Source organism: Diceros bicornis, chromosome 12, assembly GCF_020826845.1.
Source record: "Diceros bicornis minor isolate mBicDic1 chromosome 12, mDicBic1.mat.cur, whole genome shotgun sequence".
NCBI lineage: Eukaryota > Metazoa > Chordata > Mammalia > Perissodactyla > Rhinocerotidae > Diceros > Diceros bicornis.
Genome location: NC_080751.1, coordinates 31,906,246 through 31,932,418, shown reverse-complemented (window position 1 = coordinate 31,932,418; position 26,173 = coordinate 31,906,246). Strand labels below are relative to the sequence as shown.

General features: G+C 40.6%; 1 protein-coding gene across 1 annotated transcript in view; it reads left to right on the top strand.

The window, feature by feature from the left end:
• Positions 1 to 26,173, top strand: part of SPTBN1 (spectrin beta, non-erythrocytic 1) — a 191,144-nt gene that overhangs the window by 30,236 nt on the left and 134,735 nt on the right. Inside the window, exon 2 of the mRNA XM_058551239.1 lies at positions 23,077 to 23,271. Coding sequence (XP_058407222.1) covers positions 23,124 to 23,271 — 148 coding nt within the window. The 5' untranslated portion in view covers positions 23,077 to 23,123. The remainder of the gene's footprint in view (positions 1 to 23,076; positions 23,272 to 26,173) is intronic.

Here is a 26,173-nt window from a genome sequence, read left to right as displayed (position 1 = left end):
TGTCTATCACAAGTGAATGGATAAATTGTGTTATATCCATACAGTGGAGTACTACTTGGCAATGAAAAAAGAACAAACTATTGCCATATGCAACAAGATAGGTGAATCTCAAAATAATTATACTGAGTGAAGAGGCCAGACAGAAAAGAGTTCATACTGTGTGATTCCATTTATATAGGAGATATAAACTAATCTCTAGTGATGGAAAGCAGATCTTTGGTTGTCTGGGGGTGGAGGATGAGGATAAGTTGGGGTGGGCTAGGAGGAATGGACTACAAAGGGGCATGAGGAAACTTTTTGGAATGATGGATGTGTTCATTTTCTTGATTGTGGTGATGGTTTCACGGGTGTATACATGTCAAAACTTATCAAATTGTGTAATTTATGTGCAGTTTATTTATACTTATTATATGTCAACTATACCTCAGTAAGTCCCCTCTCCACCTGTCTACTGGCTCCACTACGGTGTTATATCCCACTCAACCCACCCGCAGTCAAGAACAAGGGCAGGAATGGGCCAACAGTTGTAGTCCAGTGTGCAGAATGCTGTGCTAGATATGTGCACAGGGGGTGCAGTGATGGCCTCTGTTGCAGGAGGTGAGCTTGAGCTGAGTGTTGGAGAGGGGTGTTTTAGCAGGTGTGCAGAGTCTGGGAACTGTAAGGGGGTTGAACTGTCTGGAATGAGGGTGTGTGTGAGTTTGTGACAGGGGATCAGACTGGGGGAAAGCAGAGGCCTTGTGTTCTTATCATATAGTCTGAAGCGTTGTTTTGAAAGTCCTGGGCCATCGCTGGTGGATGGTAAGCAGGGGAAAGACGAAATCTGCTCAGGGCCCCTGCCCATGTCTGGGAGGATGAGGAGGCAGGAATCTCAGGTTCAGAGCTCGGGGAGCCCTTACGAGATGCCACTCCCCAATCTGTCCAAAGAATGTTCCTGCCCGAGAGAACCTTGTTACCCAATAGAGATCTGTCTTGCCAGATGACTCTGCTCTGTCCAAGAAACTGCACACTACATTGGAATCCCACCTGTACAAATACTTAAAATTTCTCATTTCAAAAATAAAGTGTTCTTTGTAGAAACTAAGGAAAATATAGTTTCCTTAAGAAAAATAAGAAAATTTAAATGGCCTTTAATCCCACCACCCAGTGCTAACTACTTTTAACATTTTGGTATATATTATTCCAGATAAATGTATGTCTCCAAACAAAAATAGAATCATAATTTTTGTGTATGTATTTTGTTACCTGCTATTTCATCTGAGCATTGTCCCATGTTTTACATATATGTATAAAATATCATTGTTTTTATTTAATGCATGAGAGTCTACATATTAGTGTCATGATTTATTTAACCAAATTCCTTTTTTGGGATTTTTTTGTTATAAAATTTTAAAAATTCTGGGAAAAACAGCATCTTAGTTAAATCAAATAAATCAAAGAATGTACGATTGATTAAAATGTTAGTCAAACATTTATTTTTTTAGTTTATATTACAGAAAAATAGCCCTGGGCTAGTGGATATTATAACTAAACGAAGGGGAGGGAGGTCCACTTCTAGAATTACACGTGGGTACATACAGTGGTTCTTTGTTACCCAGTGATAATTATTTCATCTGTGCTGTTCACAAAAAGTAACCACCAATGTGAACTCAAAAAGGAAGATTTCTTCCTTATCAGAAATCAGTTAAAAAGTATAAATAACAGTAATAGCTAACATATTTTTGAATGTTAATGTATTGTTTTAAGCATTTTACATCCATTACCTCATTTAATTCTGAAAGACAATTTTATGAGATATAGGTTCAATTATTTTTCCTATTTTACAGATAAATAAACTGAAGTACAGAGAGGTTAGTAACTTACTCAAATAAGTGATCAATTTATGATATGGAGACATTCAACAATAGTAGTAAGCAAAGACATGCAAATTAAAATAATGAGAAATCACTTCAGAGACCCCTAGTGATCTTCTCCGTAATAGTGGTGTTGATCAGGGTGGAGGGAAAACAAGGCCTCTGGTATAGTGCTGGTGGGAGGGTCCATTTCTGTAAAGTAATAGGTTTCTCTTTTAGAAGTTTATCCTAAGAAAATAGTTGGTCAAGGTTACAATGGTATTACCACATTCATGAAAATATTATTGAGACTAGTGAACAACTGTGTACAGTAGGGACTTTAACAACTCTTATAGTAGGGACTTCGTTAAATAAGTTATGGTACATCCATACGGTAGAACACTGCTCAGCTATCACAAACGATGATTTGGCTGCAAGTTTTTGGGAATAGTTGTTCAGGAAATAGTAAATGAGGATAAACATTCAGCATGGACATCTGTGCACACGCTGTGCTCCTGGTTGGGTATTTGGCCCCCCACCAGGGAACCAGCATACCCGGCTTCCTCCTTTGTTTACTGCAGTGCCAGAGAAACATGTCATCTGTTGACCCATAGGATGCATGTCCATGCAAGGAATGCCTGGAGTTTCTGTGGGAAACCCTCTGGGGTTCTCTGAAAATAAGCATCATAAACAATACCAGCCTTACGGGAAGGAGAGAAGGAATGACTGTAGTTTGTTATTGATCTTACATTAACTTCATTTAACAAATGCAGAAACAGAATTTTATAACTGGGAAGTCCAGCCACAGCAGAACTACAAATTGGTTTTGTTTTGTTTCATTTTTCTAGTCTTCCTCTAGGCCCACCTGAGTATCTTCCTTCTTCTTCCCTTGAGACTTGCTCCACCCAGTGAGTTTTCCTCGTTATTGTCCTGCCCCTCTGTGCCAGGACTTTTTTCCTACCAAAGTTTACTTGTCCTGGATCTTGTTTCCCCTCAAGTTCTTTTTGATTCAGATGTTTTGTTGAACAATGACTTGATGTGTTACCCTTCTTAGGTAATTGAACTTTCACAACTGCCTTTTCTCAAAGATGTAACTATTTTGGGAATTGCAGAAATCCTAATGCCCTGACCCCACCCCTCAGGGGCAGCTCATCCTGAGTCCTCCTCCAAGACAGAATTTAAAGGCTGCCTTGATACCCAAAACTTCGTTTCTTGTGTTACAGAAAGAACTTTGTGTGATGTGCTTTCTACATTTTGAAAAATGTCTGCAAATATTTTGGGAACTGAATTTCAGGAAGGGCTGCCCTCTGGCTGAACTCTGCTTACAAAATCCATAAATACAGGGTTTCGGCCCTTCACAGCAGGCCAGGTGTGAGTGTGCACTAGTGACCTAACAGAGACCATTTCTGTGAACATCCTGCCAGAAGAGTAGAGAATAACAAGGGAAAAAAACAAACTTGATAGTTGGCTTTCTTGTTGAGGGTGTCAGTGAAGAATGGAGCTGCTGTCGACTTGTTTTTATATACTTTTGCTTAAAGAATGGTTGTTAGAGAGTCCCAGTTGGAAAACCCCTTTGTGCTATGTTTTATTAGGTTGGGGGCACAGCATGGAGATGGGAGTCAGGATCTGGAGCCAAACCCAGATCAGGAGGTAGCAATAGAGTATTGCCTAAGAGCGTAGACCAGTGGGGCTTTCTACGATGATGGAAATGTTCTCTATCTGTGGTGTACAGTTGCCATGAGCCACATGTGGCTTCTGAGTGCATATGGCTAGTACATTGAGGAGCTGAATTTTAAATTTTATTTAACTTTAACTCATTTAAATTTAACTAGCCGCATGTGGCTCATGGCAACTGTGTTGGGCAGCATAGGATAGACTCAGAAGCTAGACAGCTTGGGTTCAAATCCCAACTCCACTAACTTTACCTCTTTGACCTTGGGGAAGTTCCTTAACCACTCTGTGCCACAGTTTTCTCATCTGTAAAATACAAAAGATAATAGTGCCTACCTCAAAAAGGTTATTTTGAGGATTAGATGAGTTAATATTTGTAAAGGGCGTAGGCCTGGCTCATAGAGCTTTATAAATGTTTGTTAAACAATGCAAATATACATATATTCATAAAATTAAAAATTAAAGTAAGATCCATGTTGTGTTTTCTTTCAGGAAGCCCCCATACATCAATCCTCAATGCATTTTTCTTAACATCCCTTAAATACTGTGGAGATCAGAAAAGTCATTTATTCAGTAAATATTTGTGGAGCCTGGACTTTGTGCCAAGTGCAGTGCTGGGTGCTGGAGATACACGTGGTGGTGAATAAGAGACTTGGATCTTATCTCTTATCCTCATAAGATAGCTAACACTCTAGCACAGTTTTCTCATCTGATGGTTATGGAACTTTAGGACAGGAAGGGATTTTAGAAGTAGGGTAAATGTTCAGGTGTAGGCCCAGAAACCCGGAGGAACTTTCTGCCTGCCCCTGGTCAGCTAGCTGAGACTTCCATTTTGTCTCCTGACTACTAGCTCACACTTTCCCTTTGCACTTATGGGTCACGTGTGTCCTGAGGCTCTCACTGCCCACTTCAGAAGCCTTCGTGTAAGATTACTATTTGTCCTCTTCTGCAAAGGATTGGTCTTTCAATTCTCAGATGATGATGATGATGATGATCCTTCTCCCATTATAAAATAGTGGCAATATTAGATAGTAGCTTTTTGTGTTTGTTTTAATTTTTACTCCTTACTTAACAAAATAAAGGTTGGAAACCCATGTTGGTCCCTCCATTTTTTTGTTTGTTTAACTTTATAGACTCATGAAATTGAAAAGTCTGCGTCGGACCATACTACTCCATTTGGTTTGTGTAAACTTTAAAAAATTTATATATATAAGCCTTGACAGTTATGAAGTACTGAGAGTGAGAGGCTTTTGAACCATAATTGATTTGACAAGAAATGGATATAATGAAGGAAGGTGACTGGTGGTTTGCCCTTTGATTTGCTTTCAACACTTGCTAAAGAGCGGAGGGAGGGGGAGAGAATCTGCCAGATTGCTCTACATATGAAAAATATTAAAATGTGAGCATGGCTCAGCCACTGAGATAAGAAAAATCGTTTAAAGTTAAGTTTCTAAATGATGTCCTAAAAACACAGCGTTTGTAATTATCTAATTAAATTAATCAAGGCTACAGGTAATAGAAGTGATGTGGGAGGCATTTTCTGGCAGATAAAGCTTCAGGAACTTTCCCATCTGCACATGATTATGAAGCCCCTGTTGTTACTTCACTTTCTCCCTTCCTTAGCCCGCATTTCTCACTACGAACTAATCGTACGTAATAATAAAACCCTGGATGTCAGCCAACACAGAGTTTTGGCTAACTTTTTAGAGTGTTTGTGAAAGTTGAAAAAGCAACGCAGCTGTAATACTGGGTACTTTCCAACAGAGGATATGTTTTCCAGATGAAAGCACAAATAGTAATTGAAATGTAATCAGTATTTTTGGCATCTTGGTATTATAATTCTTTTCACTTTTTGTTATGTTAATTGTTTATTTCTTAGGATTTGTTTTGTGCTTTTTCTGTGGTCTGTAATCCACTAAAAGTGAGGAAATGAACGAGTATTTTAGGCAGTTTTTCACTGTTTAAAAAAAAAACAATGGTAAGTAGTCTTATTTGTTAGCTGAAGACTTATTTTAAATAACCACAAAATTTTCGTTTAAGATATTTTATTGTGAGACTCGTTTCGGGCAGCAGAGAGAAGAAAATCTAAATCCCAAATACAGTGTCCAAATTTCAGAGCTGAGTGGAAACTTCTAGATCATCAGGTAGTCTGCAGCCTCAGTGTTCATCAAGTGTTGTCAGGGCCAGGCCAGCTGGAGGTGCCCCTTCCTTTGAGAGGCTTGCCCTACTGAGTGATGAGCTCACCTTTTTCGTCCCATCCACCACCCTAACGGAGGAGGGATGCAGATGAATTCATTGGTATTTGGGGCTTAGGACGTTTTTTGTTTTGTTTAAGGTGCAAGAGGCTCTAGTTGATCAAGTTCTCAGCCCTTAGTTTTGAAGATCCTGATGCCTGCCTCGCCCACACCTAAGCCTCATTAAATCAGAGAATCGCCCCAAGTGATTGTGACGTGCGGCTAGGGCTGGGAACTGCTGTTCAAGTCCACTCTTCTCTCTTGACAGATGAGGAAACTGAGGCCCTGAGCCTCTAGGTGACCTGTCCCAAGTCCTCCGCTGGGACTGACCGGAATCTGGGACATCTGGTGTCTAGAAGGGATGTCAGAGTCTCTGATTCCAGATCTCTGGTGATCTTCTCACAAGAGGCCTCAAACTACTTTGCGGAGAGGCAGGCCAGGAGGCTGCAGAGTGGGACCCCAGTGAGGAGGGTGGAGCCTTGCTCTCCCTGTCCTTTTCACCCATGTGCAACTGCCCTCCTTTTCCCACCAGAGCTGCTGCCTTCCTCAGTGAGAGGATGATAAACAGCCTCAGCTGCTCCTATTTTTTTACAGAAACAAATAGGTTTGTAATTAGCTAAATGAAATGGCAGCTTCCAGACCAGTTGCTGTTGATCACAGAAGAGCCTTTTGAATAGCTGGTCACCTCTGCATATCTTAGAAGCCTCTTTCTCCCCTTTTAGGGAACAGTACATATTATTTAGACACAGTGTTTGGTATAACTGACAATTTCTAATGCTATGTGTATCCATTAGGGATAATTTAAACCAATTAAATGGTAACCTGGCTCGACAACAGGGTGCAGATCTGTAATATCCGAAAAGAGGGGTTGGACCGCGTGGACTGAGTTGGTCTGTTCCAGCTCTTCTCCTGTCAGAGGCTTTGTCTAAAAGCCTTACCCGTGCACTAGCCCTGGCCATTCCTCGGCGCTGCAGCTGTGCACTGGACGGTGGTAACCTGGTTCACTCCCCACCCCTGCACTGGGCGCCTGTGGGGCACCCCCGCCTGGGGGTGAAGCCTCTGAGGAGAGGAGAACACAAAGGAGCGGGGCTGGGAGTTGTGAGGGAAAAAGAAGCAGGGATATGGAGTAACTTATGTGCAGAGACTTTGCTTGAGAAAAGTTTGATCACATTTTTGTTAAGTATTTACAGCTCCAGGTAATCATTAGCATATTTTGGCACATTTGGTAGAAAAACATTTGCATTGTAAATCAAGACTGGATTAAAGGGCTTTGGTTCATTTCCAGACCTGCCGTTTATTCTTGTAATAGGACAGCATCTGTTTCCATATGTAGAAGTCGGAGAAATGAAGAAGAGAAAATTGTGTGTACTTGTCTTTTCAGGATGTCAATCAGAGAATTCTCTCATCTCTTATCTAAACGCTCACTGGCCTCTGAAATGACACACCCACCTCCCAGTGTGAGACTGTGGCTGTGACTGGGAAGCTGGTGATTTTCAGATTTCTGGCCTCAAAGGCCTCACTCCTGCTGTCTTCTGGAAGCTGAAGGTGAAGGTTTGTTGCTCTTGTCAGGAGCCCATTACAATGACCTAAGGAACGTAGACCTGTAGTGGGCAGCTGGCCTCTGTTGAGCGCTGTGGCATGGTCAGTCTGATGGAGTGGTCTGGCTTTACCTGCCCACCCCCTCCTCTGTGAGGAGTTGGTTTACATCAGAGAAGGCTGCTCCCGACATCACTGTCTGTTTCTGGCAATAGAGCCACAGCAGAGGTGAAGGATACGTCCTGCCATTTAGAGGAAGTGAAATAAATTATTTACTTCAGAGAATACCTTTTGAGGCTGGGATATGTATGCGTGGGTGACAGCTCCCTGCCTGGTTTTCCTGCAAGGTTCTGTACGTAGGGAAAGATTAACGTACTTGGCCTCAAGTCAGACAGAGATGTGTCAATGAAAAATCTATCTCAATGCACAACCAAGGGCAAACTCTGGCTTTGCTGTGTTTGTTTTTTTCCTTTTTGGAATGTACGCTGAAAGCAAGGGGGGGGGGCTCCTCATCTCTCTTTTGTAAAGCCTGTTGGGCTGGTTAGCAGGAACTTTCTGGAACTTCTAGAGGGAGGTTCCTGGAGAATGTGTGAGTAGTGAGTAGTCTGGTTGAAGAGGGCCAGCACTTGTTGACTTTGCCGCCTTAAGAGTCAAGAGGGAGCTCTGTTCAGACTCCTGAGCTAACATATCAGCCAGCTCACCTCAGAGGAGAATGCACTTTAAGTCATTGCCGTGTTCCCTCTGGTCATGAGGAAAGAAGAGGGCTGGTACTGCCTGCCTGTGCAGCTGGCATCTTTCTTGAAACAGCAGTCACTCTGGATTTTACACTAAGAGTGGTTTTTAACAACTGGGTACATTCTTAGTTTTTGGTCATTGATCCCTAAGTTAAAAGAAATCCTTTTCCTGTGTGGAGCTTACTCTGTTGAGCTTATTAATGTTAAAAAAAAGATATTTTTGGACCCTGCTCATCCAGTCTCACCTGCCTCCAAGACTGAGACTCCATTCTGATGTATTATACGTGGTTTCTTGGCATGCTCCATTTGGAGATAGGAAAATGATCTCATGGGAACTTGGCCAGTCTTTCAGCACACTCTATAAGCCAGTGGCTACCTTCCTGTTCTCAGAAGACGAGGCAATGTGAGGGGTCTCTTTGCTCACCTGGTTAGTGCCTTTGCAGTCAGAGCAAACTAAGAAGGCCAGCACCCTGCCTGTTGTCCTCCTGCAGGCCCAGTGTGGGACAAAATGTGTTTCAGAGAAATCTCTTTGACACTGGCTGCCCACTCCCTCCCTGGAGGATCTGAGGGTTTTAGCCGAATTTAAAAGTATCACAGGCTTAGATGCAAGAAATCTCCATAAGCATGAAAAATGACCATTCTTGTAGGTCACCATGTTGATCTATGCTCTCATCACTGGTCTCACAAACAGGTCTTTCCTTTCTAGTCTTTGAACATATCAACTCTTTTTGAGCAACACAGCAATATCAAAAACATATGCCTGTCATCAAAAAGCAAAACCAACCCATTTGTGGCGGAGGAACTGCTAAATGTCTAACTCTTCATTATCCCATAGCTGAGTGTGGTTACAGTGAGTGGCTTTCCCATACTTTGTTGATGCTTCCAAATGTATCAGTTCACTTTTTTCAGAAACGTGTTGGTGCTATCATGATCAGCCTATAGAACATGGGTGAGATAAGGACACTTCTGGAAACTGCATTTAAAATAGCCAGAAGAAAAAAAATTCTACAGCTGCTGTGATACCTTGGTGGTTTGATTTGGTTTGTTAGCAACTCATCCTCAGAGTATCCCCCTCATTATGTCTGGACTTCCCTGCAAATGACTGATGCTGGATATGTGTGCATTGACTTTTAAGTACACTAGGGGGGACTGATGAGTTCAGATCCCCTCCCTTAGAGCAAAACTCTGATCAGGAGGATCACAGAGTAATTTCTTAGGGAAACTCCTTGAAATGCAACCCCCCAAATTAAAGAAGCAAAGAGACATTTTCTTTTAAGCAGTATAAACAAAGGACTTGTGAAGCACAGGCAGTTTTATATTCTGACATTCTTAAATAAAACCTTTTTGCATTTTCACATTTATTTAGGTAGCAGGAATGTCTTCACCTTTCGTGAAGGACAAAATCTCAGACTCAGTAATATGCCCTGGGTGAGATGTCACACCAGCATAGGCAGTATTTTCTTTCTTTCTTTTTTTTTTTTTGTGAGGAAGATCAGCCCTGAGCTAACATCCATACTAATCCTCCTCTTTTTTTTTTTTTTTGCTGAGGAAAGGCATTATTTTCTAATCAAAAGTTTTTTTTAATGAACATATGTTTTACTTGGTACATTATGATATCAAAAAAGTATAAAATTGCCTAATAAAATAATTGTTTTAATGATAAATGTTTCCAGTGGTGCCCTTAAAATGAATGTTTTCATTAAAATGTAAATGCTGTTTTCAAAATTTTTCACCCATTTTTTCAGTGTGGTTGTGAAACCCAGTGAAAATGTTTATAAGTGTTTGCAGAAGAATACTTTTGTTTTAAAGAGAATGCAAATATTTTCTTAATATGAAAACACCCCTACAAGGAATGGTTACAATTAAAGTAAACGAGATTCAGTTAAAAATAGGAATGGAAAAGACATTCTTTTGAAATATCTTGAGCCTCATTGAAGAGAGTATCGTGCATACCTTGGGAACCAAGTTTTGAGTGTTACTACAGTGTATGATCACAAGAATGGCAAATACTTTGTGGTTAACCAAATCTTAGAGGCCTCTTAGTTGGAAGGGATCTTAGAATTCATGCAGCCCAGCTTCCCACATAGTACTTGGTCCCCTCTGTAGCTGCCCTGTCAAGTGTTACTTCCCCACCACATGTGAACCTCTGGTGATATGGTGAACTCCCTGCTCTCCGGCCAGCCCTCTGCATTTTTGGAGAGCTCTAGTTGTTAGAAAGCTCCTTCTAACCCTGAGTCACTATGAATTTGTTGCTCCCTGCCTGCCAAAGAGTCTGTGCCCGTGCCCACATGAGGGCTTCTGAAGCTACTTGAAGATAGTTGCCAAGTGTCCCTTTAAGATTTTTTTCCCCTGTGAAGTCCTAGCTCCTGGGTGGGACTCCCAGGTGTCTTACAGCCTGGCTGCCCCCTTCTGGACACTCGGGTTGGTCAGTACCCTGGGATGATTACTTGATTTCTGACAGCAAAGCCATCTAGATCGTGCTGCCTTCTGCTGGTGTTTGATACTGAGCTTACAACATTTTCTTTGGACTGCTATCAGTTTTCACCTAACCTTGGGTACTTTAAAAACCTAAATGTAGGACTGCGTGGGTTCTTGAACAATTCTGAGTCTCTTCTCAGTCCAGGGTCCTCCCCTGTGCTAAGTGTGCTTTCTGAGGTAGTGAGGAAGTGTTGCCTAGACCCGGGCCCTGTGTTGTGAATCTGCCCCACCACCCTGTGATCAAAGAGTCAACACCCTTTGAGTATGGCTATTCAGCCCCAATGAAAATTGGACTTGGGAAATTAACCTCTGTAATTTAGACAGAAATTTTAAGTTTTTTCTTTGGTCATTGAGGGAAGTAAAAAATTCTGATGTGGTAAATACAGTAAAAACACGTAAAATGTAGATAATTCTTGGTCATTTAGGGGTTTATTTCAGTTTTTGTTTGTTTACTATTTACAGCTTACATTTGAACAAATTTACCATTGGATAAACTGGAAAATTTTTCTTCTTGATATGGCAGATTTGGTAGGGAGAGTGCTTATAATACTTTGGGAAGATAGAAATTTTTAATTATAAAGTTTATTCATTAAATGTTTACCTATTGTCTACTATATGGTAGGCATTGTATCTAGGGATACATTGATGAAAAAGAGAAATGCCTAATAATTCATGGAAAGTATAGAATATAAGGTGAGAGAGTCATTTAACAAATAATTAAATTACACAGGTAATTATTTAAACACTGTTGATACATGCCATGAAGAAGAAATACTAACAAGAGCAAACCAACAGGAGGCCCTGGGCTGGTGGGGCTGGAGGCTTCAGAAGAGCCTTCCTCTACAGGCTGACCCGGTTCTCCTTTATCTGTTGTCCCTATCTTTAAAATCACAAGTTATTGAGAGAGAGCAGCTCTATTGCTAATGAGATTAGAAAGCCTTCCTTGGCTGTAGGATCCTTTTTGGGTTGGGATTGGCATTTAATGGCATTCGAGTTCACTGGGACACGGCTAAAAATCCAGCACCACTGGGGTGCCCAGCCCCTGATTTTCCCTGATTTTCTCTCTGCGCTGAATCAGAGAATGCTAACAGGATCTGGTTCCCTCCAGTTCTCTGAACTGCCCTACCATCCTGTTCATTCTTCACTCTGTTGCTGAGTTGGACAAAAGAAGCAACTAACTTCTTTGAAAGCATTTGGAGGTGGGAAGACAAAGTGCATGTAATGTTGTAGATATTTTAGGAAGTAGGAAACTGGTTTATTAATAACATATTTCAAGGAGATGAAAGTACAGGCTTGATTTTGGTGAGGCAAGGAATTAAAAAATGTAGTTTCCAAAGTCACATCACCAGGGAGCTTTTAAAGAAACTCAGAGTGGTCTGGATGTTCTAGTTGTTGTTCTTCTAAGCCTGTTTCAAGCCTTTCTAAGCCTGTTTCCTATAACAGGGAAAGTTGCTGCGTTCCTTTGCTCTTGAACCTGATTGAGGACCTTACCAGCTAAGCCCTTATTTTCATTTTGTAATAAGTTGAGCAATAGAGTGGGAGCCAAGCAAATCTGAACTGCAGGCCGATAGCCCTGTGGCTTTGGATAGGCCGTGCTTTATCCTGTGCCTTTCTGAGGAGGGTGGTGGAGTGTTCGGTGGATTGTGGTCTGGCCCTGTGGTAGACGTACTTACTTGTGGCTGGTCACCTGTGACGGGTGCATGCTCTTAGTTAATCAGAGAGCTCCTCTGTGGTTCTAAACTTAAGGCAATATTTTAAACACTGTGGCTCATTTTTCTTGTATATCAGTGTTTCAATATTCTAGAAAGCCAAAGTGAATCTCCACATTTACTTCAATGACCTTTGTTACGAAGTTTGATATCGAGCACCTTTGGAAGCACGCTTTTAAAGAATAATGTGCAGAATTCTAGTGAGTTGTAGTCTGCATATATTGTTAAACGGTGTTTAAAAAAATTGTTTTTTGCCAGATTGATTAAGTTTAAACAAATTTTAGTAAGAGACGTTTGATCATGTTAAAACAGTAATTACTTGAACGATTTTTCTGCAATTGAAGACACTTCTTTTCAAGTATCATAGGCCAAGCTTTACTCATTTTGTTTATTTGAGAGGTTACAGATTTCTAAGTGAGTTTGGGAAACATTTACGAGGCACACAAAGGGTAAAGGCTTGCCACGAAGTGTTAATCCAAGCAGTAAGAATTGTTGGAACTGCTCTCTGAGAAAATTTAACTGATAATATTTAAACCTTTGTAAATTTGGGTATTATTAGACAAGCCTAGGATTTAGGTCACTTTGCAAAGGGAAATGATTCTTAAAATATTACATATTAGAATAAATATGTTTATTTATCTCAAATGAGATTGTGAAATTCATGATTACTCCATTCCTATCCAAATATGACCCATCTTATTTTGCAATAGTTGAAAATAAATTTCTTAACAAAAATTCATCTTTTGCTAAATGAATCTGAGTGAAGAGAAGGTTGCCCCTTACATAACGTTGAGTACTTTTTATTGGGGTCCGGGATGCATACTATTCAGACAGAAAGAAGCATTGTGTTTCAGAGTTAGATTGCTTTGGAGTGATACTGTGCCTGCTGCCTGCCATTTTATTTCGCAGTTGTTTTTGAGCATCTGCTATGGTTTAAGCATGGTGCTGGTGCTGGTGGTATAAAGATAAACAGAACAGAGAGGATCCTGGCCCTCAAGGAGTTTTCTGTGTGTGTGTGCATGTGCGCTTCATTTATCATTTTGTATAGTGTTGCTTTTCAGTGCAGTTTTACATTTTTCTTTCATTTGATCGTTATTCCATTTTCACTTGAGAGATTTGCACAGAATTTTGGCACTGGGCTGCTCTAGGAGTAAATGTCAGCTTCCAAATAGAAAGCACATTATTGCTCCTCTGTTACTTGGGCATACACAATACTGACTTAAGAAATTTCACAAAGAATAAGGCAGTGAAATGCCAAACTCACTGAAATTCAGGATTGGCATTTTGGCAGCAGTACCATTAGACCTAGATTGTAAAATAATTTAAAACTATCTAGAAGTAAAGGTAAGACCAAGATGGTTATTGGCTTAGAAACACCACATTGGTCATAAGGTCACAGTGTTAGGTCTGCACTGAGTTAATGATTTCAATTTTAATTGCTCCTCTCTGTAAGGAGAACAGAAACAAGGATGGCCTTTAACTGCCAAGTATACAAGGATAGCCGTGTATTTAGTAGAAATTATTTAAAATGTTTTTTGTTTGATTCAAGTTAGGTGATTTGAGACTTATAGACATTGGAAAAGCTGACCTTTCTTTCGAGATCTGTTTTCAAAATAAAGCTAGTTTAAAAAAATTTTAAGGCTTGCAAATTTATATTTAGAATCTAGATGGTGTCATATGTAGGCAGAGAAAAGAAATAAGGTGCTTTGTTTAAAATTTTAATGTACAAATAGTAAATGAGAATAAATTTCTATGCAGTATATTAAGAATTTTCCTTTCATTTAAGGCAGTCAGATGATAAATCTGTTTATAATTTAGCTGTTATTTGTGCAGTTTACTCTGTAAAATGGAGGGAGCTCAGAGAGATGCCCTGTTTTCCCTCCACATTATAGTCTTCTTTGTTGTAGAAATGTATCCTTGGTCATACTGTGTAATATAAGTTTTTAAGCCATAATGATGGATTCTTTTTAATAGATTGTTTTAAATAAAATGACCTATGGTCAGTGTATTTTTCCACTAGTGAAATCTTTTAAAATAATTAATTTCCTTTATAATAAGAGTTGATTTTGCTCCCTCAAATAGTAGAGCCTGCTTTAACCTGCCCATGTTAAAAAAGAAAATTTGTCCCTAGAGCTGTGTTCATAAAACTAGAGCCAGCCTTCTAGGGGCATCTTTCATCTGTGTAGGAAAGAGGTTATTTCTGAATAATGAAGGTGTCTTATTTTGTTATAGCAGCCCAAACAGGCTACCATAGGTTAGGTGGCTTCTTTTAAAGAACAAACATTTCTTTCTTTCTTTTTATTTTATTTTATTTATTTATTTTTTACCCCAAAGCCCCAGTAGATAGTTGTATGTCATAGTTGCACAGCCTTCTAGTTGCTGTATGTGGGATGCGGCCTCAGCATGGCCGGAGAAGCGGTGCGTCGGTGCCTGCCTAGGATCCGAACCCGGGCCGCCAGCAGCGGAGCGCGTGCACTTAACCGCTAAGCCACGGGGCCGGCCCGCAAACATTTGTTTCTCACAGTTCTGGAGGCTGGAAAGTCCAAGATCAATGTGCTGGCAGATTTGGTGTTTGGTAAGGACCTGCTTCTTGGTTCTTAAACTGCCGTCGTCTTGCTATAACCTCCTGTGGCAGGAGTGAGGTTACACTGTGGGTCTCTTTTATGAGGGCACTAAACCCATTCATAAGGACTCTTCCCTCATGACCAAATCACCTCCCAAAGCCCCACCTCCAAATACCATCACGTTGGGCATTAGGATTTAACATGTGAATTTTGGGAGGACACAAACATTCAGTCTATAGCAGAAGGTTTATAATGAGTGCTTTAGTCTTTGAATGTTGTAGGCAGAAGATGGCTGAACCATCACTGTTTGCCTAAAGTACATATATTAGCGTTTGGGGAGAGTAGCCCACTGTGAATTTTTACATCAGAGACATGATGAATGGGACCTGTGGTATATGAAATTCTAATTCTTTCGTACAAAGAAATGTGCTCTTCATCTTCCTGTCTTTGAAGACCTGCCTTCAAGTCTTCGTTTACTTAAAGGTGATATGCATTTTCTCTTTAGCTTAGACAATGTTTCTTAACCTTTTTTTCATTATTCCTTTGCTCCACCAGGAGTCTTTTAGACATTTTTTTCCTTATCTCCCACCCATGAAATTTTAATATCACAGACATACTGTATCTCTGTGCTTACACAAAAAAGAGTAAGTTTTTTTGCCGCATCCCCAAAATGAATTTTCATTCTCTGGGAGCCGCATCATCTCCATTGAGAATGTACGAGTTAGGAGTCCTGGTTAGGTAGGTTGCTGCCCTGTGTAGTAATTAGACTTGGAAGAGGGCAAATCTGTTTCCTCATTTATTTAAGAACCTTGAGTCCGTCAGATATTTTTTTGATATGGACCACTATGAAGGGTTTGTACTTCAAAACTCAGGCTAAGTTATTCATTTAAAGCATGGGCTTTGGAGTCATACATACTTGGTTCAGATCCTCTTAGCTTCCTCATTTCCATGCTGTGCTGCCACAGACAAAGCCTTAATTTATTCATCTGTAAAATAGGGCAGTAATGGTATCTGCCTCAAAAGGTTGCTAGGGAGGACTGAATGAAAAAGCAAGTAAATATCATGCCCACATAAAGTAAGCCAGCAAGAAAATTAAGTTATTTTTAATAGCATTAGAGTTTTCTTTGGTTGTTAGACTCATCAGCTCTCTGCATTTTAAAGATTAGCTTGAGTTTTTATGGCTCTGGATTCAGTGGTGATAAAGATGTTATAGATATTGGGCTCATAGCTGTGTAACTTGATGTAGTTGTTGAACTCTTTGGACCCCAGTTTCTACATTTTAGTAACTAAGAAAACAAAATAAGTTGGTTGAAGCTTCAAATATGGCAGTAATCCTAATAAATGTAAATGGATTATATTTGCCCACTAAATGACAGAGATTCTTGGATTGAATTTAAAAAATAAGAGGCATAACTAAAACAAAATCACTCTAGAAGATGAAATAGTAGAATGGAAAAAAATATACCAGGCAAATATTACCATCAGTCAAAGTAGAATGAATGTGTGAATAGGAAGAAAATAGAATATTTCATAAGGTTAACAACCCACAAGGAACATAAAATAATTATGATTTTTGTATGTATCCAGGGAATTATAAGGAAAATCTGATAAATCCATGATTATGTTGAGAGATTTTAACATGCTTTGTCATCGATAAATAAAACAGGTAAAAGTTAGTATAGAATATTTGAGGACCACCTTTGTTAAGGAGGTTTAATTATTAAACAGGTCTCTGAGCACCCTTCCTTTTCAAAATGGTCTGATTCTATGAATTTTGGCTAGTTTGTACAGTGATATCATATTTTTGTACAGTCGATGTGTTCCTGTAAAGCTGCAGGTAAACTGGATAATTTTAAAAGTGAATGACACTTTTATAAGGGACATTGTATGGGTGTCACTTTTCTTATGTTGTTAGCTGTCACACTAGGACTTTTTATGTATGTCTTGGTGTTTGTGAGCAGAAAATTCTGAATGCTTAGGCTGGAATCTTGGGCCTTTTTGTGAAACTAGCTCGGTGAACCTGAGTAACAGTGAGTTAGCTGGGTTTATTCATCACTGTGGTTCTAGATGTGGTTTCTTATGAATACTCCTCTTTACTGGCTGTTTTACACATGCTGCAGAATGCCTCAGTGGGCACATGGCAAACAGGATGTGACTCTCTTGCTTTCTGGGGACTGAATAGTTGAGAAGGTTTAGGCAGAACTCTCATAGGTCTCTTCCTGGAAGTTCTCAGACACACAGTTTGGTCCCTTCAAAGTCCCTGAGCAGAACTTTTTTTTTTTTTTTTTTTAAGATAGCACACCAGCAGTCCAATGTATGCTTTTCCAAGTCTTTTATGAGTAAAGTGGGAAGGTTTTAAGTGTTTGCAGAACATTTGGGGTCTGCGAATTCTGCCAAAGTAATTGTTAGCATATGGTTTTCCTCCTCAAAAAGGATTGGCAAATGTTAGTCACCTTTTTCACTTTTATTTATTTGAGCCTTTAATTAAGATTGGGTATTAAGGAAGTGTGTGTGTGTGTGTGTAGTGCCAGTGAAAATTCCATTTATTCTCTATTTGTTGCTTTACTCTGAAATCTGAGTAGTTCATACAAAAAATAAATTCTTTTCGTGGGGAAAAGCTAAATTAAAAAGGGAAACATTTTAATATGTACATGGAGAAGTACCTTATTAAATGTATGTTCGTGTTCATTAATAGACTAGTCTAAACTTCCTTGAAAGCAGAGTGCCCAGCAGATCTATGTAGCTCAGAAGAGTCTGTGTTTTGGGCTTTGTGACTGATGGAGATAGTACCAGAGTGGCAGCTTGAATTGACATTGCCTCTGTGGCCTCACCTCCAGTCTTCCTTCTGCCTGTCTCCCACCCAGCCTGCCAGCCCGCAAATAAATAATTAGCAAGCACTTAATGTGTCCAGGCACCCTGCTAGGAGTTGAGAGATATAAAGACAGTATGATGGGATCATGATCTCAAGAGCCTATGGCCTATTGATGATAAGTAAATAGAAGTTTTTTAATTGTGACACAGTTTTAAATGATAAGTGGTAAGTCAGAGATATATAAGGTGTCTGGGAGGGAGTACATATGCAGGCTGTCTAAGGTTGTCTTAATTCAGACCAAGTGGTGGTGGTGGTAAGTGATTAGAGGTGGCTTCCTGGATGAGGTGATACCTTAGCTAGGATTGGTGGGAAGAGTGGAGAGCTTTCCAGGTAGTAATTTTGGAGGTGAGACAGGAGCATGACTTCCTTCAGGAGCTACGAGAGCTTAGGACAGGAATAGTGAGACCAGGCTGGCAAGCTGGTCAGAATCCCCTCATGAAGGTTCTGATTTCTCTTCAAAGGTTTCTGGGCATTATTCTGAAGGCATGGGGATTTATTATTCTGAAGGCATGGGCATTGGTGGGTTTTAGTCACTGGAATGAAATGATTAGGATTACGTTTGAGAAAGGTCCCTCTGGTGGCAATGTGGGGGAATGGATTAGGGGTTAAAATTAAAGGTGAGGTGCTGGAAGAAGAAACTATTGCTTGAGCTAACCCAAGAGATTTTCAGGAGGTACAAGCAACCTTGGAGCCTGAATATGGGAGAAGAGGGAGAAATGAAGGCTGACTGCAAGGTTTGTAGCTGAGGTCACTGGGAGAAATGAGGGTGCCATTCAATGAGGGAGTGACAGAGGAAAAACAGAGTCTGGAGGGAGGAATTATGAGTTTAGTTTTAGACACTGACTTAAAGGCAGGGGTGGGCCGGCCCGGTGGCTTAGCGGTTAAGTGCACGCGCTCCGCTGCTGGCGGCCCGGGTTCGGATCCCGGGCGTGCACCGACGCACCGCTTCTCCGGCCATGCTGAGGCCGCGTCCCACATACAGCAACTAGAGGGATGTGCAGCTATGACATACAACTATCTGCTGGGGCTTTTGGGGAAAAAAATAAATAAATAAAATCTTTAAAAAAAAAAAAAAGAAGGCAGGGGTGTGGGTGATATCACCTGGGGAGATTTTGTAGAGTAACAGAAGAGGGCAGTGGAAGGAAGTTTGGAAATAAACTATAAAGAGCAAAAACCTTTGCACTTTTCTAGTACCTGTGTGACATGAAAAATACATTTGGCATCTTGGAAAGTAAACAGATGACGTGTTTTCCCTCTGGGCTTTGCCAGGTATTGACTTTCAGAATTTTAAATTCAATAAAGAGGAGAGCTAATAGAATACTCCTAAAACTTGGAATGGTGATGCTCCACTTTCTTTCCTGGTGATTATGACCTTCTGCTAACACATGCCAGAGCTGTAGGAACCTCTTTGCCTTGTAGGTCTAGGATGATTGTTTCCTCATGCGTTTCTGTCCTGGTCTGCCAGTTTGAAGAAATAAAATCGTTTTCTTCTCATTGGGGGTGAAAATGGAAAAGCTTTTGGAATTTCTTTGTATCTTTTGGAAAATTCCAGTTCATAGGACGTAGGATTAGAGAAGAGTAATTTGGTGGAGGAATCTTAGCTTTTTAACATATTCCTTATTTTTACACACACAGACACACACGCACATGCACACACACAGTTAGGAGAGGGAAGAGTAGGGAAGACAGATATGTATTTTTAATCATTTTCCCAAAACCTAGCCCCCAAAGACGTGGGTGTTACTCATATCACACCCAGGCTATTATTGATTTTTATTCATTCAAGGATTATTTAATGAGTTCCTGCTGTGGTGATCAAGTCTGAGAGAATCTGGGCCCTCACTGAGCCAGCGGAGGCAATGAGAACCCTTCTCTGATAGAGGAGATTGTCTTGCCTTGTGCCAACCTTACATGGTTCTCTCAAGCATTCCTAATGGTGGACCCACCAGGCAGAGTTACAAGATGGCCATCCCTTCTCTCTTCTCTCCTCCTAATCTTCCCTCAGCCATTTAAGAAATACAGATTACTTCACTGGCCCTTGGGACACACAGCTGATAAGTACCTTGGGAAAATCTAGCCCTTTATAGATAACCTCCCAGGGACACCTGTATGTGTGATACAAACTTCTCTCGCAGCTGGCACAGTCCGTTGTTGAAGGGGGTTAGAGAATAATGATGTTTGCAGCTTGCTGGGCTTTCTGAAATCCCCATGCCTTGGGCGTGCTTGTTCACGTTCTTTCCTTGACTCTGACTATTCTTTCACCCTCAGGTCACTCTACTGTTGCTGTTGAACACTTAAAAGCACCCTTTCACTATGGCCCTGGTGGGCATGTGGGATGTTTTGCTTTGACATTGCCCTGAAAATTAAGAAAAAAGAAAAAAGCTTCCATCATCATGAAAACTTGGCTGTTTGACAAGGATATTGCCTTAGGACAGATGGAGACTATTGAAGAAAAAAATATCCCATATATCCAAATTCTTAGACACTCGAGTGAAACAATAGAATAAAAAGAATAAGGTATAGCATCGATATTTCTTTTGTACAGACTAGTAGGAACTTTTGCTTCCCACTCTCCTCTTTGTTTTAAGGAACAATGGTGTTTTTAAAGAACACCATTAAGAAGAATACTTGGAAAAAATACTTAGGATCTCTGAATGACTTAAATTTTAAGCTTAAGAAAAAGATTAACACTTGCTTGTTGAGAAATGTGTGGAAAGCATTCGGTGGTTTTGAGGATAAGTCAGTGGTAGGAAGAGAGATTCATGGGGGGACAAAGGTTGTAGTTGGGCTTACTCAGGAGGCAGGTGTGGTGAAGCTAGAGCTGCCCTGGAGGCCGCGGTGTGGCTTGTTCTCATTGGTCAGCAGGTGGCGCCAAATAGCAAAAGCGACTCAGAGGTGTGGCGTTTAGATTTCACCTTGGGTTGGGTTAAATCTCATTTTCTGTGCTCTCAGAAATTTGGAATTAATAGCACTTTCACATTTTTTCACCTAGAGATGGCCTCCTCCAAGGCTGAATTTTATAAAAAGTCTTTAGTATTGATACAGTCATGAAAATTAACCATCTCCAAGTTCAAATGATACATGACAATATTGTTTTTTTTTTTTTGAAGAGGTTATGATTTTGAATGTTAAAAGCAACTGTGAGATCATTCAGTAGAATATGTTTACTGGCTTATGTTTCTGAAATTTTTGTGTTTTTATAAAATCTTGTAAATACATTGCTAATGTAGATGTTAAAATTAATCTACTGATAATTTATATTGTTGGGATTGGTTATGTCTGCCTGATGGGAATCCAGGATTTTGCTCCCATCCAAGATGTTTCTGTTTGAGCAAAGATGGGTGACTGTTTGAGTTACAGATGTGTGGCTCAGTTGTAAGGTGGACACAGTATAGGATGTCCTTAGGAACATGTAGGATGTGTTGGCGCTGTTCTTGGATAGCTTGTGAGAAAACAGCTAATGACAAAGGAGGAGGCAGTTCTGTGCTTCTGCCACCAACTACTATACTCTGTAAGGTGGAGTTCATTTGTTTCAGCTTAATTTATTTACCATGGAAACCTGGTTGTATGTGACATTTGTGGTTCTGTGTTAGAACTTGAGAAAAGCTATATTTGAAGCATAATAGGAGAAATGATTCTTCGCTGCGTATGTGGCTTTATTTTCTTTGTATGTGGCATATATGAGGTTAAAAAATCGGCTGGAGTGGTCATTTTATGGGTGCTAAGTGGTGGTTTGGCTTTATTAGTGCACAAGCTCTGGTGATTAGGCCTGTTAACTCTGGTCTGTGTGCATGTTCTTGGTGCATAGTGAATGAGGCTTTGAAAAAATGAGCATCCAGGTACAAAATCTTAAAATAAATTTTCAAATCTTAAAACGGAAAGTGGGATGGGATGGGAAGGAGAGAGAACAAATATTTTCTCCCTTGGGACATTTTGTCCAAAAAGGGGGCATCTTGCCTCCTCCTCCTCTTAACCCACCTAGATAGCTTTGTGGGAATTGCAAGAATGTACCACACCGATAGGATTTAAGCACATCCTTGCCTCCTGGAATCTGTTTTCCATACAGCAACAGGATTGATCTTTTAAAAACATATATCCAATGGTGTTAGTTATTAGCCTAAAATCCTGCAGTGGCTTCTGTCCACTTAGGCTCGTAGAGCGCTCCGTGGTCTGGCCCCACTTGCCTTTCCAAGCTCGTCTCCTTGTCTCTCCCCCTGCCCACCAGACTCCAGCCGCAATGACGTCTCCATTCCTCCAGCAAGCCGTGCTGTTACTCACCTTGTGGCCTTTCCATAAGCTGTTTCCTTTGCCTGGAATGCTATTCCTCTTGATCTGGCTGTGACCTGTTACTTTTTGGCATTGAGATCTCAGTTTAAATACCCACTCAGAGAGGCCTTCCCTGACTGCCTGATCTGAAATGGTCACTCACTCACACTCCTTCACGTCACTCCACTTTTATTTCATTTTCTTTTAACTCTCTTACCTTTTCTTGTGGGCTTTTTGTCCAGCTCCTCCTACTAGGACATAAGCTTCTCTAGAGCCGAGTCCTTATCTTGTTTACTGTTGACCTAGCATCTGGAACAGGGCCGAGCACGTAGCAAGTCCTCAGTACATTCTGGTTCAATGACTGAATAATTATTGAAGGGAGAAGCTATATTTAAAACTAAATGTATTTATTTCTCTTAATTCTCTGAGAGCACTGTGATAAAGGGCCAAAAGTTGAAGCCTAGGTTCTTGTTTCCCATTTATCCCAGTAGAACATGGACCCTAGGTGGGTCCCTGAGGAGTGGGTATTGATATTGGTAGTAGACTTTGTAATAACACAGCAATATAAATAATTGCAGTCATTATTTATCAAGCATCTACTATGCACTGGTACTGTCTTTGGTGCCATACGTTTACTGTCTCATTTAATCTTAGGCATCACTTTTCTAATATGTAAATGAGATGTTTAGATAAAGTGATCTGTTAGCTCTCTTATGTAATAGCTCTCTTATGTAACATTTTATGAATTTCCAGGAGAAGCTAAAAGATTATAGTTTATGGTGATACACAATAGAAATAAATGAGTTCATTCAGAAGCCCCAAATAGGTGTTCATCCAGCTCCGATAAATCTTTAAAATTCTGAAGTTTAAATTTTAGAGAGGAGGAAGAAACCCACCCTCCGTTGGGCATCCATCATCTCATTCAGTCCCCTTAACAACCTGTAGAGTATCTTCCCTCGTTGTTGGTTGGGGAAATTGAGGCTTGGAGATACTGAGTACCTTGGCCAAGGTCACACAAGGTAATGAGGCAATGCTGAAGTTCAAAACCAGCTTTGATTGACTCCAGAGACCCGTTCTGGACATGCACGAATTGTTTTACCTTCTACTCACCTTTGTCCCAGGAGGTTTTATGGGGACTCTGCATTTTAGATGCCTAAATAGGGTTTTCTTTTCTTTCTCGCAGAGCTCTAAGAAGGAGCTAATGTGGAAGAGCGGCTGAGACGGTTCAAGATGACGACCACAGTAGCCACAGACTACGACAACATTGAGATCCAGCAGCAGTACAGCGATGTCAACAACCGCTGGGACGTGGACGACTGGGACAATGAGAACAGCTCCGCGCGGCTCTTTGAGCGGTCCCGCATCAAGGCTCTGGCAGGTAAGTCTCCTTCATGCCCCATCACAGAGGCCCAGGATGTCTTCTAGTTCCCTTTAAAATCATCCACCTTACAAGATCAGCTTACAAGACTCCCTTACAAGATCGGCTCACCTCTACTTAAACATGTCCCACGAGAGCGAGCTGACCATTTCATAAGGTAGCCAGTTCCATATTTGGAAAACTGTCAGTCGTAAAGCCAAAATGAGTGATTTTTATAGCAGTTCAGAAAGAGCTGCCCTAAGGTTTGTGAGAATTCTTTTTTCTTTCTTTCTTATTTTTTTTTTGGGAAGAAGATTAGCCCTGAGCTAATATCCGATGGCAGTCTCCTCTTTTTGCTGAGGAAGATTGGCCCTGGGCTAACACCTGTGTGCATCTTCCTCTATTTTATATGGGATGCCTGCCACAGCATGGCTTGACAAGGGGTGCGTTGGTCCGCGCTGGGATCTGATGGGATACCGCGCTGGGATTCCGATGCGGAACTGGCAAACTTAACTGCTAGGCCACCGGGCCAGCCTCCAAGAATTCTTTTATTTTTGATACATCTTACATTTCGAAATATTGAAGCATACTATATATACCTTATACAGAAAAATATACAAATTAACTTGTGTACTTAGTGCTTGTGATATGTGAATTGACCTGACTTGTTAGAGCACTTACTTTGAGTGACCAACGTCAGTATCACATGCAAGGGTTTTAGATCTGAGAAGCAATAGCTTCATCTGGTGAGGGCACATTTAAAACTGTAACAGGTAAGTCTGCTATTCATTCATTAAAACTAGCAGGGGCGCATCATTACTTTGTGATTTCTCATTCCCTTGCTGTTGAATACCTAGAGCACACTTTCGCGGTGGCCTTAGTTGGGGTGGGGAATGTTTGCCCTGAAATTGCCCTGAAAATCAGGAAGGGGTTCTGTCACGGTGAAAACTCAGCAGTACTGAATATATGCAAACCCAGGGTCCAAGTGGAGTTTATGCAGGGTCTTGCATCTGTACTTTGAGATTTCAAATAAAATAGTTTCCAAGTGAGAAAAGTGGGTTTATGATTTTTTTTTCTGTTGTCTTTAATTACGACAAGTAAATTGGAGTTATGACTTAAACAGGTAAGTTTACTGTTAAATTGGGAACATAGCTTACTTTTTTGTTCCCTTTACAATGTAATCTGATTGTGAGGCATGTTTCATTTAGAGCTCTCTTAATTGTAAGTGAAAGGAAACCTATCCCAAAGTGGTTTAAATGACAGAATTTATTGACCAAATGGTAGACAAATTGGCCTTTAAGCAAGACTTACTCCTGGGCTTCAATGGTGTGAGCAAGACTCAGTTTCTCTCTCCCCGCTTTTTGGCTTTACTTGCTAGTGTGTAGCAGGCTGCACGTTAGCAGGCTCTTGGGACCCTGTAGTCCCAAGATGGCTGCCCTAGATCCCAGATCTGTCCATAAGGACATCCAGCAGAAAAGAGCACATTGCTTCCCCAGTACTTCCACCACGGTCCTGGGATCTGTGTCACTGGCCTGATTGATCATGACTTGGGTCATGTGCCTCTCTCAGAACCTCTCTCCCACTGGAGTCAGAGAAGAGGATATGCTGATTGACATCAGCTAATCAGGACACACTTCAGGAGTGAGGGGGGTTGTGGGGGGATGGGGAGGGGTCAGTCCCACCCAAATAGCTTGGCTAGAAAATTTGGAATATAATAGAAAGGGGGAAGAAGGAAATGGATGTTGGGGATGCAGCCAACTAAATGCTATAGGAAAATTATTCAGCTGCTTAGGATAATGTTTCTTGAGTGGTGGTGATTTAAAGATCTTTCTTGAGCTTGCCCTGTTTATGAGCATAAATGAATGTTTACCCAGATAGTCACTCTAGAATTGGATCTTTATTTTCTAGCTTACTGATTAAATGGAACCTTATGGAAATCATGATCCTGGCTTTCGCTAGTAGATTGGTTTGTACTTTAATCTCTATCTCTCTTTTCTTGAATCTGCATTTGAGCCTTTAGGCCAGTATGATAGTGGGGCCAGTTACCTTTGATCATGAGTCATTTTCTTTCTAGTTCCAGGCTACCATGTATTATTTCCCTTTTAAGGAGGATTTTACTTGCAAACTGCAGGGCAATTCTTTGCTCTTTGTATCTGATCTTTCCTACTAGTCCAGAGGAGATTCCCCCAGGTGTCGTTAGTATTGAACAGTTGTCCTGACACTTCCTAGAATGTGTTTCCCTCAGTGTTATCCAGGTCCCTAAACAATTGTAATTATTATAATATTAGTAAGCACTTAATATGATGCTTACTGTGTTCCAGGCACTGTTCTGAATGCATTGCATATGTTAACAGTTAATCTCATAATAACCATATGAGAGAGATTATTATTATCTACAATGTATAGATGAGAAAACTGAGGCACAGAAGATTACGTAACTTGCCCAGGGTTACACTTTTGTTAAGTGGCTGAAGGCAGACTGGCTCCAGAGTGTATGTTCAACTATTTTTCTATATTCCGTAAAATACAAAATGACTCAGAACTCATTGGTGTAGAGTATTGATGATGTGTAATTCAAACATGTTAAAACGCTCAGGAGTGCATCCTGTGGCCTCCAAGAAGCAATGAGTGACCATGAGAAGTTACTGAAAAGAAAGCATGCTGCCTCCAGGTTAAATGATGTTGAAAAAAAGAATTGCTTTCCGTGAATCCAGAAGATATAAGAACTATCCCTTTACTGGAGGAAATTATCTTATCTGACTTCCCTGTTCTGTGGGACAGAAAAATCTGAGCTCTCTAAGAAATCTTATATGCTGATAACAGGAGTAATAGAATAGTCCAGCAGTGTCTAGAACAGTGGTTCTAGAATTTGAGCATGCATCAGAATCACCTGGAGGGCTTGTTAAAGCATAGATTGCTGGGC